The sequence below is a fragment of the Chenopodium quinoa genome, unplaced genomic scaffold (genome assembly GCF_001683475.1).
Source record: "Chenopodium quinoa cultivar QQ74 unplaced genomic scaffold, ASM168347v1, whole genome shotgun sequence".
NCBI lineage: Eukaryota > Viridiplantae > Streptophyta > Magnoliopsida > Caryophyllales > Amaranthaceae > Chenopodium > Chenopodium quinoa.
In genome coordinates this window covers 2,677,239-2,690,912 of record NW_018743199.1, presented here as the reverse complement: position 1 = coordinate 2,690,912, position 13,674 = coordinate 2,677,239, and the positions used below count along the sequence as shown (strand labels likewise).

Genomic DNA, 13,674 nt, shown 5'->3' with positions numbered 1-13,674 from the left:
ATTATTGTTCTAACAGTGAAGCTTCAAAAGCTTTCATAATCATGCAAAATCAAGAGTTCTGTTAAGTCTACCAAGCACTCAATAAATCATTGTGATCATTGTTGAGAGAAGAGCAAGCGACAATTGAATCATCCCTTAGAAGTATCCCATCAGCTGCCTCAGCGTTCCTTGAAAAGCAGCTACTTCCCTTCCAGCTCAAAGTTTGACGAGTTACAGCTCTACCGGAAAGAACTGAATGGTCCTTTACCATCATTGAACCCTCTGATTCTTGAGTGTTTTGAAGGGTTGTTTTCACATTCCCATCAGTGGACTTCACTTTCAATTCGTTTGATATGGTTGTAGTCATCACCTCTGTATCTATCTCCGGTCCAGGGATCGTTGAAGTTACAATCTGAAGTGGATACTGACGTTTTGATGTTCTTACAGAGACCACTGTACCGTCTTCTGCTACCACCCTCACTTCTGTTTGCACCTTTACCTTTTGCTCAACAGTCTTTTGTGAACCAGCTCCTTGAAACTCAATCGAATTCTTGAATTTCAATTTCTGAGTTATACTAGTGGTAAAATTGCCAGTACTACAATTAACCCATCCAGAAGACTGACTCTTTCTCTCAGCTTCAATCTCAAATGATCCATCCAACTGCTTGAACTTGTACTCCCGCGACTCTTCATATTCAGATGGCTCACTAACAGCCACCATCCCCTCAACCTGAGTCGAGTTCTTGTCCACCCAAACGTGCAAATTCGCATCAACCAACCAAAAACTAAGCGAATTAGCCACCCCAAGCTCAAAAGTATGACTTTCTCCATCCAAAAGGGAACCCAAAAACGGGGTCAACTCAATATCATACGAAGGGAGATCAAATGCCCCAATCGCAACAATTGGATCCCAAGACAACGGATTGATTCCTCCGGTAAAGATAACTGGAAACGGCACCTCAAATGCCACCAACTTCCCATCAATCTTAACAAAAACCTCTCTGTATGCACCATTCCCTCGACGAGTATCCAACTTATTCATTTCAATGTATTGAGTAGGAGGATTCGAGTACCAAAACTCATCATCCCCATGAAATGAAACATACAATTCAAGCACAATCCTCTTAGAATTCATCGGAATCGCAACCCTCTTAAAACCTGGTTCAGATTCATTCTCAATCCTAAACCAATACCCCTGATCACCTTCTTCACCAACAGGAATCACCAAATCAGCTGGTTCATCATAAACCCCACTACCCAAAACCCCAGATTCTAACCCTACCCTAACCCCAGAACCAAACCCTAATTTCCGACTCTTAATTTCGGCAACAACATCATCCTTATAAAACAACATAGTAAGACTAATATTATAAATCCCAGTAAATTCATCATTGACCAAATTCTCAAGCATCATAGAAAGAGAAACATTAGATTGTTCAAGAACAGAGGAATACCTAGTAACATCCTTGTCAACATTCCAGAAAGTTCCATTCTCAGAAGGTTCAGGGGTACTAGTCCGGAGAATCTCAACCCCAGAAAGCCAAACTCCGGCAATACGATCATACTGATCACCGGAAACCTCGCCGGAAAGTTGGAGCACGACGTGAGACCACGGAGGAGGACAAACGGCCGGCGGCGAGTAAAGGACGGTGTAAGGAGGTTGATTGTAGGTGTAAGCGAAGGAGTTGTTGAGGAGAGAGAGAGTGCATTCTGGTGGTGGGAGTGGGAGGGCGGCGGTTGGGAGTGGCGGAGTGAGGGCGATGGATTCGGTTGCAGTGGTGTTGGCGGCGGAAGACGGTGGTTTGAGGAGATGGTGGGGTTGTGAGAAGGTGGTGGAAAGTGAGGTGAGGAAGATGATGAGGAAGATGATGGAGAAGTGGTGGGAGTGCATTTTGTTTGTTTTTTATGAGTTTGAATAATTTTGTTTGATCAAAAAATGGAAAGTTTGTTGTATTTTTGGGTTTTTAGATGGAGGGAGTTATATGGAGGGGTTTTGTTTGACTTTTTATTCCTTAGATTGAGATTTGTTTTTTGTTTTGTTTCACATGGAGGGAAGTTGTAGGAAAAGATCCAATTCAAGTAAAATTATTACCCTCGTTTTTTAGTATCCGTGAATATTTTGGTGAAAAAAATTATATACATCCGATTTTAAGATGTATAAGGTTTATTTTGTTGTCAATTTGATGATTAAATGAGCAATAATTATCCTTAAATTTAATCATCAAAATAAGGACTTGTTTCAATATATAATTTCAAATGTTATAATTTTATAATTTTTATTAATACACAATTGCATGTGTTTAAGGTCAATTTAAACTCGTGCATTTGCATAAATGTCGTTTAAGATTGTTTGATTATTGTAAGAAAGAGCTGAGTAAGATAGGGTAAGATAGAATGTTAAATCTGTTTGTGAATTATGTGATGAGATATGTTAGAGTGTATGTTGAGAGAAGTTAAGTAGTGAGGTAATAAGAAGTTACTAATTATGAACTAATGGTTAGACTTGCATGGTTAAATTCAAATATAATAAACTAACCATTTTCAATTTAAAGTAAGGAGGTATATTATATTAAACAATTTAGAAAACCAGATTGTTTGTAATAATTGAAACATTAGGAAAGTAATTTGATGAAGATTTTACTTTATCGCAATCTATTACCTAATCTTAAGTTGCTCGATCACTCAAAATTTGGTTGATGATGACTCGAATTATCAATGTAAGCCCGAATTGAAAATTCATACTTGAGATTGACTTTGAATTACAGGAATGATCGAAGTGTAATCATTTCAACCTTGAGCATGGCTTGTCTTATAATCACCTTAACAATAATTAGCAACATTAAAAACATGTAAAATTTACAATGAAATCCAAGTATGATTTAATGAGTGGAGCGAGTAAGCTAACCAAACTCGTGATTAACTTTATGACTTAACCTCATAAGTCATAATTACTCTTGGTGTCGTAACAAATTAAGAATAGTAATTATCAACTAATCTTACAAGTTTGATCACTTTCAATCTTTTTATGAAAGACATTTGAGCTAATTCAGTAATAATATCATACAAGATGTTTATATGATGAACTTTCACATAAAAATGATGGAAGTTTCGTTTGTTGACTATTAATTGTGTAGACTAAGTATATAATTATTGTTATTTCTTCGTGATTAAGAGTTCAAATTAAGTAGACAATTCTATCAAATTGCCAGCAAGCAAAGTTTTATGATATGATAATGATTAATGATATTATATATTGACGGCGTGTTCGCACTTCGCAGGCCAGGAGGAGAGGAGGGGAGAGGTATTCCAAGGAGGACTATGGGAGAATTAATTGAAATTTTCTTTTTTTCAATTTTCTTTCTATAAATCTTAAAACAAATTTTCTCTCTTTTTTGAAATACATGTAATTTACAAATTTTTGTATGTGGCTGGCCACATGGTGCGGCAAGGGTTACTTGTAGGGTGTTACTGGTTTTGTCAGGGGTTACTTGTAGGTATTACTTGTATGGGTGTTACTGGTTTTGGTCGGGGTTACTTATAGGGTGTTACTGGTTTTGTCAGAGGTTACTTGTAGGTGTTAGTTGTATTATGGGGTTACTTGTATATGGGTGTTACTGGTTTTGGTCAGGGTTACTTGTAGGGTGTTACTGGTTTTGTCAAGGGTTATCTGTAGGTGTTACTTGTATTCTGGGGTTACTTGTATGAGTGTTACTGGTTTTGGTCGAGGTTATTTGTAGGGTGTTACTGGTTTTGTCAGGTGTTACTTGTATTCTAGGGTTACTTGTATGCCTATTATTGGTTTTGATCAGGGGTTACTTGTAGGATGTTACTGGTTTGGTATGAGATTTTGGTCTGGAGTTACTCAGAATACAAGTAACACATACAAGTAACCCCACGATACAAGTATCCAATACAAGTAACCTCATAATACAAGTAACACCATACAAGTAACCCCAAAATACAAGTAACCCTAAAATACAAGTAACCGTGCCGCACCATGTGGCTTGCCGCACTGAAAAACCTCTGCATATAATTACATTGCCGGATATTCTCCAAATATAGATTGCCACCTATGTCATTTCACAAATAGCTTCATAGTTGATGTTGTCATACAAACTTTTCTCAATATGGTACATACGGTACAATACTTTAGACTATTTTTGAAATATATGTTTAACATGACTAATACATAGTGAAAGTGATAATAAATATTGATTGTTTAAAATTTGTGTACAGAGATAAATGAAAATTCTATCAAAGAATAGTGCATAAAACTCTTCTTTTTGTTTTATTATGATCAATTAAAAACAATTATATTGTTACCCATGACGTAGAGAAAGCATTGATAGATACATTGAAAAAAAAAAAAAAAAAAAACTAAATTTATTGATCGATTCTCAAGTATAACATCGGTTCACTAATGTTACTACAATACTACATCATCAACAAAAAAACCCTTTTAATTTACACCAAAAAAATTACCAAGAAAAAATTTACAAAACCTAAGGTTAAATATTGCATTTTCCTTTTTTTTTTTTTTTTTTTGACACAAAATATTGCATTTCCTAAATGGTTATTTTTCAGTAGGTCTTCTTCATTTTCCTAGTACGAAGTATATTATATTTGGACATCAAGAGGTAGTAAGAATGTACATCTAAAAAACTCCTGGATTATTATCCATGTTATAAGATGCATGATGAGTTCAAAAAAAATAAAATAAAAAAATGCATGATGCTTATATTTGTCAACAGCCAGACAATTCCAGCTGCTCATTTGTTGATATGTTCATTTAGAATTTTAGATTGAATTTATAATAATAATCAAAGACGACTAATTACTGTGTCAAAAAAAAAAAAGACGACTAATTACAATATTAACTTTTCGAGAATGACAAATTATTAATACTTATTTAATTATTTATTGATTTACTAGTTGATTCCAACTTCTTTGCCAATAAGAAGCTATTATGCAACCCCAACAGGCTAATACGTACTCCAATAGCATGTTTGTGGTCCAATGGGCCATAAACCCATCATCCATTGGGCTAAAATAAAGATGGCATTACTTATATTTGTGGTTCTTTAACTAGATTAGCTGGTGAGCTAGTGGCTACTGATGCGTTACATAGCCAACATAGGTACATACTTGCAAACTTGCACCAACAAGAATTACTGGTACATTTGCTAGTGAACAAACGACTCTAGCTGATACCCGTATAATCATATTAGAAATAAACACAATATATCATCATACATTCATACTTCGTATATTGTTTTTATTTATTTTGTGTGAATAGAAACAATTTCATTGCCTCCCTTTAACTATCTCGATTAAGTGTTGGTAAAACAGCTGTCGATTTCAATTATAAAATAAAGAAGATGAAAGAGGAAAAATACTTGATTGATGATCTTAATATTACAGTCGTGTCGTAGAATAGAATCTACTGCATTAGAAGAGAAATACGCCACCACCGGTATGACGCACGCCCCTCAATGTTAACACAACTTTCCTCGTAATTCGTGTATTCAAACCCCCGAAGATTGGAATTGCTTAAGAACTGTTTAGATTTCAAAAAAAAAAAAAAATAGGTGTGGTTATGTGTTTAGGTCTCAATTATACGTAGTAAATAAAAACCATCATAGTGAATTTTGGGGGCTAAGAAATCCATATAGGAATAGACAAGAAAAGAAACCAATTAAAGACTTCCAAACCACGACACAACCGAAGAAGGACAAGTCTTTTGATTTCGAATATGGCAAATTTACTCCAGAGAAGTTCTTAATGTGGCTATTATTTTTCATTGATTTCCAACAATAACCAGGTTACACAAAAAATGAAGTTGCAAAGATGCACATGCGTTTGCTAACAGTAAAAATAAAAACCAATCCTCATAATTCCACTGTTGGCCTTTTGGCGGGGATTCTGTTACATACCACTCTGACACACTCTCCTTCTCCTTCTCTCACTCTCTCTCCACTTTCTCTCTCTTCTCTCCGCCATTAAAGCTCTATTTAAGCTCCTCTGAAGCTGCTTCACCTCCTCCATCTCCATCTTCTTCTCTCTTACGCTGAACTAAACCTGGAATTTAGCGACAATGTTCTACTCTCATCAACTGCTTGCTCGAAAAGCTCCACTGGGACAGATATGGTAACGATTTTCCTCCCGCATTCTCTCTGAAACTTCATCAAACCTTCAAGTTTAGCTTCGATTAATCGATTATTGCTTTTGGTTGATTATTAGAAGCATAATTTTCTGGCTAGGTTTTACTAGTCCATCCTCTGTTTTCGATTTTTTTTTTTTTTGAGCTTGACATTTTGTTGGCGTCGATTTCTTACCTTCTACAGATCTTCAACTTTAACTAAAACGGTGATATTTTTATTTTTTTTTTTGGTTTTTTTGAATTATTTCAATATGAGTGTGAACTTGCTAGTTAAGTTGTCCTCTGTTTTTGAAATTCCAAAATAAACTGGAATTTTTTGTTTGAGCCGATTTCTTAAGTAATGTAGTGCTTAATCTTCAAACAAAATGACGGAATTCGATAATATGATTTTTATTTTTTTTAGTTTGATTTTTGTATTATGAGTACGAATTTGTTAGTTCAATCATCCTCTGTTATCAAAGAGAACTTAAATTTTGCTTGCATCGCTTTATTTTTTGTTTTATATTTTCTATAATTATTTTCTTCAACAAAAATGGCGATAATATATCACATAGATTGGATTTTTGAATTTTCACAATATGCTACTATGCTAGTTAATTTAGCTCGATTATGGAAATTATGTGACGAAATGAGAAAATTCAAGTCAATTTCCATTTAATTGCAAAAAATTTCTTGTTAGTTTGCTCAGTTTCTGCAAAATTTGTTGTAATTAAAAATGGAACTACGATCAATGTTATTGTTAATCAATTTAAGTGTTATTGCGAACATTTTCTGTAAAATTAATTAATGAAGCTTCACAGTTCACTAAACTCTTCTATCTTTGGGTATAAGGATGGCAGCAACAATGCACGCGAAGATGAATCGGAGAAAGCTCGATCAAATCGACATCATCCGAATATGGTTCACTTTCTCTCTCCTCTCTTTTTTAGGTCAAGTTTGATTTTTATTTTCTGACATTATTGTCTAATTCTGAAATTTCAGCGAAGAAATTTTGAATCCTTCTGTACCAATGGCGCTGAGATTGTCTGGAATTTTAATGGGTATAGTATACTTGGCGAATAAGTAACCATTTCTTTCTTATCATTTTGCAATTTTGTTCATTTTATTTATCCTAATAATCAAGTTTTTTCAATAATTGTTTTTTTTTAATTAGGTGGTGTGGTGATTGTTTATGAGCGCAAAGTCAGACTACTCTATGGTGAGCATCATTTTAGTCAATTTTTCGAATTGATTAATACTCAATCTTGTTTAGTTAGGTACTAATTGTGAATTTCTGTTTCAAACAGATGATGTTAACCGTCTTCTGGTATGTAAAATTTGCTAATCTTATTTCTAGGGTTTTTTTTTTTTTTTTTTCATAATTCTGCTTATTATTGAGATATTGTGTTCAATTTGTGCAGGTTGAGATCAATTCAGCATGGAAGGTGAAACCTGCTGTAGACCCCACAGTTCTTCCCAAAAGCAAGAATCAAGCAAAGTGGGTCCTACATTGATTTCTCCCTTTGTGTATTGTTTATTTCTGCTTTTAGATTTTTTGGGTTTAATGGGGGTTTTGGTTGATTGTTTGTGTTGTATGTGCAGGTTTGAGGCTGTGACATTGCCTGTGAATCATGATGCAGATATTGGTGATGTTGAGCAGTCTATCGACTACTCTAACAAATTTACCAGTAGTGCAACTTTCCAGCAAACTGCTTATTTTGCCATGGTAAATTGAAGCACTACACTTTATCTAAACCCGTTCACGATTAACCTGGGATGCAATTCATGTAATTGCTATATGACTGCTATTTTTTAGATTTGCACAGTACCTAATGTAGTTAATCAAAGCTTTTATTGCTCACCAAGTTGTTAGCTGTTAACCCTTCTTGGTCATTTAGACGCGTCATGAGAAGCTTGAATAGGTTCATGCAAAAAGTTCCTGTCCAATTGCAATCCTTTGGGCACATTGGTATTAGAAGTGAACTAGGAAAGTTCTTAATTGGTTATATTCTGATTCCCATACTCCAAGTACAAATGTATTAGCTACATAGCCTACATACTAAGATCATATCTCACATTTTGGTAGTGTTATTGTGTTGATTTATTCTTGAACCTTTCCTAGAGGTTGTGATTCTGACACTTGTTGCAACCTTAATCTGCTGATATATAATTGAATCTGTCTGTGATCTTCCAGAGACTGGATACTATTGATGAGCTCAATGAGAGCTTCAAGGAAAAAGAACAAGATGACAGACACCATCAAGGTTTTTCTCTAGACACTAGCTTAGTTCAATATGTCCCCCAATTTTCTGTCTAAAGGCTTGTGATTGTGTCTGTTTACAGTAGATTGTTTGTGTAGGTGTGTGCATAATGGATTTATATCATTGCGCGGTTGCCCCTCAGTGGTAATGACCATCTAACTATTCTGCATTCGGCTTATTGTTTCTCAGCTGAACGTGCTAATATCACCTTAGATGACCCCTTTGATTCATTTCAAGTAGGAGGCGGCCTCTATAATCGCTTTGAAAGGTAAATCCCAACTGCAATGCTGAATGAGTCGCAGAAATTCCTAACTATTTCACGAAAAAAGCTCTTGAGCCTTTATGATGACTAAAATGCTCAATCAGCTAACTATATCTTCTCAGTTGACAAACTTTTAATCTACTTCTTGCAGGTTTGATATTGAAGGAGATGAGGAAACACAAAATAACTTCCCGTCTCATGGGCAAACAGAAATCCCACCTGCTACTACACACTCTCCACCTCTAGAAATGGAGCCACAGAAAGGTTGGTAGCATGATTGCTTGATGAGTAACCAATGGAACAGATTAATTCATTCAGTGGATTATTACATGTCATACATTGATTTCCTCCATTCACCAATCTAGCACTAGAACGCATTTAACAACACAATATTAAAAAAAGATAGCACAAAAATATTATCTGAAGAAGCATGCTCGTAAATAAACTGATAAATGTACAATTGATGCTACATAACTATGCTCAAGCTCCATCATGAAGAAGATTTAATAAGGCTTGATATAGTTGCTCTAGTATAGACAGATTAAAAATAACTACTTGCTCTGTTGGGATTTTACAAAATGGATCTAACAAGCTAGTTGGATGCAGATGATAGAGCTGGTGACGACATTCCTGACCAACAACCAGTAGACCATGCTAATTTATCTCCTTCCCAATTCAGGGAGGCAGGACAGGTAGCTATTATAAGCTGTGTCTTGTCTGTGTCCTGTTTGGAAATGAAATGTAGCTGATTATCATTATAACCCAATTACAGAGACCACAGAAACATGTACAGAAGCGAAAGCCACAAAGAAGGAAAGCAAGGGAAGCTCCCCTAATAATGGATATTGAACAAACCATGCTTCCTAGCAATTTATACCAAACTTGGCTCCAAGATTCGGGTGACATACGGGTCAAAAGGCCCAAAATCGTAGAGGTTTTTACCTCACATATACTTTATAATACTGTTAATTTATCATAGAAGGCATGCATACAGTGCTACTCTCTAAGAGTTGCTAAGGCAGGAAACTGCTGCTATCAAGCTCACCTTGCAAATACTGTTTTGCAGCATAACAAAGCAAAATCAACTGTGAAGATAGCCAAACTAGTAGACCTGCCACCAGTTGCACTATCTTGTGGTTTAGTCGGAAAATATGATGAAGTGTATTATCCACAACCGCTTCTAGATCTGTGGATGACAAGTATACAGCCTAGACAAGATTCACCTTCTGGTCAGTGTTTTACTCTATCTCTCCTATAAGAGAATTCTAGCTTGGCTGTGAAAAATATCGCAACAATTTGAATTCCTTGTACAGGAAGAACTACTTCACCCCTTCCACCAGAGCCATCATCATCCTCACCTCTCCCTGGACAAGACTATCGTGATCCACCAGAGATTGTAAGATTTTTTTTTCATCTAGCTTTATGTGATAAAACTCCATGTATGGTCAAACTGAATTTTTGCTTTTGAAGCCAATGGGGGAATTTGGCAATGGAGGTGTAACTGAAAGAGTGGCCTCACATGAAAGAATACGAAGCAATGTGGCCACAGGAATGGAGATACCTCTCCATGAATTTAACCTCATGCCTAATGGTGTGGGCACAACAAATCCAAATGCTGCAGTCACTAACTCAGGTATAATGATGTTGCCTTTTGATATTATTGTATGATGTTGCCTTATTTTAAGAAAAAAAAATACTAGATTTCAGATGGTTAAGTTGAGCTTTATATGTTATTACAGGAGCATCTGTTAAATCATTATCAGTTCCCAGCCCAGGTCCTGGACTTGACTTTATGTCTAACGCCTCAGACAGCTATTCAGAACGGTTAGTACACAATTTAAAATGCAGTTCCTCTGTATAATTACCTGTTTTACAAAAGGAATCAGATTTGTACCTCTTGATACAAATCTCATTGCTTTTTGAGAAAATGAATGAGATTCTGGACAAAAACAATAATTCAAATCCGGTGCCTTGACTCATGATGGATTTATACATAGGCTTTGAGGTCATTAAAATTTCATTATTCCTAGGTTAAGAAGGAAAAGGCCTTCAACAGAAAGAGTTAACAGCGCTGGGCTTGAGTCACTGGATGAGGAGAACCAATGGATACATGATGCAGCAGAACTCAATCTTTCTTTATTTGGTGAGCGACAACCAGGCTTCAAGGTGCCTAGGCACTCTCGACATGGTCCAACCCCTGATCATGGTAACATACACTTGATATATTAGCTCTTAGCTCTTGCAGTAGCAATACTTGTGAGAAAATTTCAGACAATCTTATCACTGCTTGATTTTTGCAGAGCTGCTGGTAGAAACTGGAATTACTCAAACTCAGCGTGCTGCAATTGATGAAGAAGCTGAGGTGATGGCCAACAATATCAAAACGTAAACCCTGAGTCATTTTGGATTCTGTTTTACAAAAGCAAAATATGTTCTTATCTAAAATATTATGTTGCTGATCCCTGATTTGATCACTATCTAGGCATTTGAAGACATACTTCGAGACCCCAGGAGCACCTCAGACAGAATCATTGAACCAGCTAGCTTTTGGTATGAACAGGAAGCAAGCTGCACAGCTTTTTTATCAGACTTGTGGTAAACATCAATCCTCTTATAGCTTCACAAGCTACATTTTAATTTATGTTTTTATCACCAATGAGTTTAACCTCAAACTACTGACACAAAAAATCAAATGTATTGCAGTTTTGGTTACCCGTGATGTCCTGAAAGTGCAGCAGAATTTGGCATATGGAGACATTAACATCTCTAGAGGAGCTAAGATGTGAAAGTGTGTGCATTATAAGAGTTCAAATTCATCGCACAACACCGAGATATCACACTTACTCTGTCTCACTGATCATCACTCTACTGATACAGACATTTTCAAGTATGCAGCTTGCAGAAAACTCAAAAGGATTTTCAACACACTTACTGTCTTACAGAAGATAAAGGTCTTAGTCCATATTTCTTAATATATTGGTTACTGCATCCTAGTATAAAAGATATAGAAAATTATTGACATAAATTCATACAATTATACAAAGTATTTAGGAGGGTATATATGTTTATCGAAACACTTGTCAAAAGGCAGCCATTTAAACTAAGTGATAAAGAATGTCTTATCCAGCTATACGATCTGATTATTATAATTAAGAATCATTAGCAAAGTACATTGTATCTCCTTGTTAACCTGATCAGGATAAGGTCAAGTGTGCCATATATATTATACAATGATAATTTTTGAAAGATATAATCATGTTTTATTCATGTCACATTTATAAAGGCCTAGTTTTATGTCTTTTATTTTCTTCCCATGATCTTCACCCCTTAAAATGAGATACGCTTATCTGGGCAAACTAATAAGAAGATTTAAATCTAGCTGACACGGTATAAAACAGCTCACACTCCCTAACTTCTTGCAGTATATTATGGGTACCTCTTTAAGCTGTCTCCACATGCTTCATTTTCTTCTGAGATTTTATTTGGTCAGCTGCTATACTTGATAACATTATTTCAGATTCACACCTACGTACGCTCTTGGCAACGACCAATATACTTATATGGAGTGTGTCATCCGTCCAAAATTAATTGTCACATTTTTCACAGATATCTTTACAAAGTTCAATAGTGGATCCGTGTTTGGAAATCCACATATGAATCATTCTTCTTACTCACGAATTTTTTCTAGACATTCTAAAATAGTACTATACACGAGTGTTACCTCGATCTGAACCAAAATAGGCAGGTTTGAACTCAAAACCCTCGTTTAGAAAAATCAAGTAATGCTGTATTGCTGTTAACCCATGAAAACTAAATCAACAACTAGTTTTCATGATGAAATTTGCCATTTGGCAACTTTAATAAGAAATAAAAACTTTTTGTCGTGGTCCACATAATTGATGGTTATGGCTCATAATTACAGTTTGTAATCATGTAAAACTGTAAATAATTACACCTAACATACTACACGTACGCATTGCATGTTTGCAATTTTGTATCACATTTCAAATGCGTGTTTCTGCAACGGTGTAATTTTTTGATCATGTTATTGTCAGCTAAATATTTTGGGCTTATAGCCTTCTAATTCTGGTGTTAAAGGATTTATTGAAATACTTTGGTATGAAACTTTGGGTGTTAGTTTCTGCCTGAGAAATCTAGCTTGTGGGGAGATATCTGTTCACAGATATCTTTACAAAGTTCAATAGTGGATTAAATTTCACAGATATCTTGTAGTCTGTCTAGCTTGCCCAATCAAAGCGTTTGGGCCAAAGTTATACACTTATACAACCTCTGTTTCATATTATTTGTAACGATTAAACATTTTTCCTCTATTCAAATCGTTGAAAATAACATGAAACGGAGGTAGTATTTCGTTCAATGAGGATATCAGGACAAGTCGAGATAAATTATATAAAGATGAAACAGATAGACCCAAAGTTTAATACAAGCAGATATTTTTTAAAAATAAAGTTATTAGCAATCAGATAGTTTTGGTAAGGTTGAGATATCATGCATTAAATTGCTGATTACTTTCCTAAGAGGGAGATGCGGAGGGAATCAAGGGAAAAGCTATGTAAACTTGTAAAGTCTAATTATTTTTGCAAGGTTAAAATTTCAGATGAATTATGTATTTATGTGCAATTCCTAAAGTAGGCACACCAACTCACCAAGTCACTAACCTCATTTACTTATGTAACTTAACTATAGGCATTAATTTATTTACTGAGTCCTAGTTATTTGATTATTTAATCCCTAAAACAAGCTTTCGTATGTCTACAATAGTACAATTCATGATCCATTGATCTATATTTGTCATTTTGGAACTAAATCACATATTCACACCTAGCATATTAGATTATTAGGCTTATGAGTACAATATTCTTCCACGAATTCAAATATTAATTTTTATATACTCCTATTTGTCCTACATAGCAATTGCTCTTGTATGGATTGAATTCAATTTGTAACTAATTTTTTTAATTTACGTTTTGAATACGCCATTGATTTAATATAATTAGCTAAATTTATCTGTG

General features: G+C 35.1%; 2 protein-coding genes across 2 annotated transcripts; one reads left to right on the top strand and one right to left on the bottom strand.

Annotated features, from left to right (window-relative positions):
- Positions 1-67: 67 nt before the first annotated feature.
- On the bottom strand, positions 68-1,870 carry LOC110733705 (peptide-N4-(N-acetyl-beta-glucosaminyl)asparagine amidase A). The gene has a single exon (XM_021913791.1). It carries the CDS (start codon positions 1,868-1,870, stop codon positions 68-70), a length of 1,803 nt encoding a protein of 600 aa, XP_021769483.1.
- A 5,101-nt stretch (positions 1,871-6,971) lies between these two features.
- Positions 6,972-11,427, top strand: LOC110733704 (sister chromatid cohesion 1 protein 1). Its single transcript, XM_021913790.1, has 19 exons — positions 6,972-7,039; positions 7,121-7,179; positions 7,293-7,337; positions 7,426-7,445; positions 7,540-7,616; positions 7,721-7,847; positions 8,313-8,382; positions 8,569-8,647; positions 8,793-8,905; positions 9,248-9,333; positions 9,387-9,575; positions 9,708-9,870; positions 9,955-10,037; positions 10,112-10,274; positions 10,381-10,465; positions 10,672-10,847; positions 10,942-11,026; positions 11,124-11,236; positions 11,345-11,427. The coding sequence occupies exons 1-19, from the start codon at positions 6,972-6,974 to the stop codon at positions 11,425-11,427; spliced, it is 1,884 nt and encodes a 627-aa protein (XP_021769482.1).
- The last annotated feature ends 2,247 nt before the right edge of the window (positions 11,428-13,674 follow it).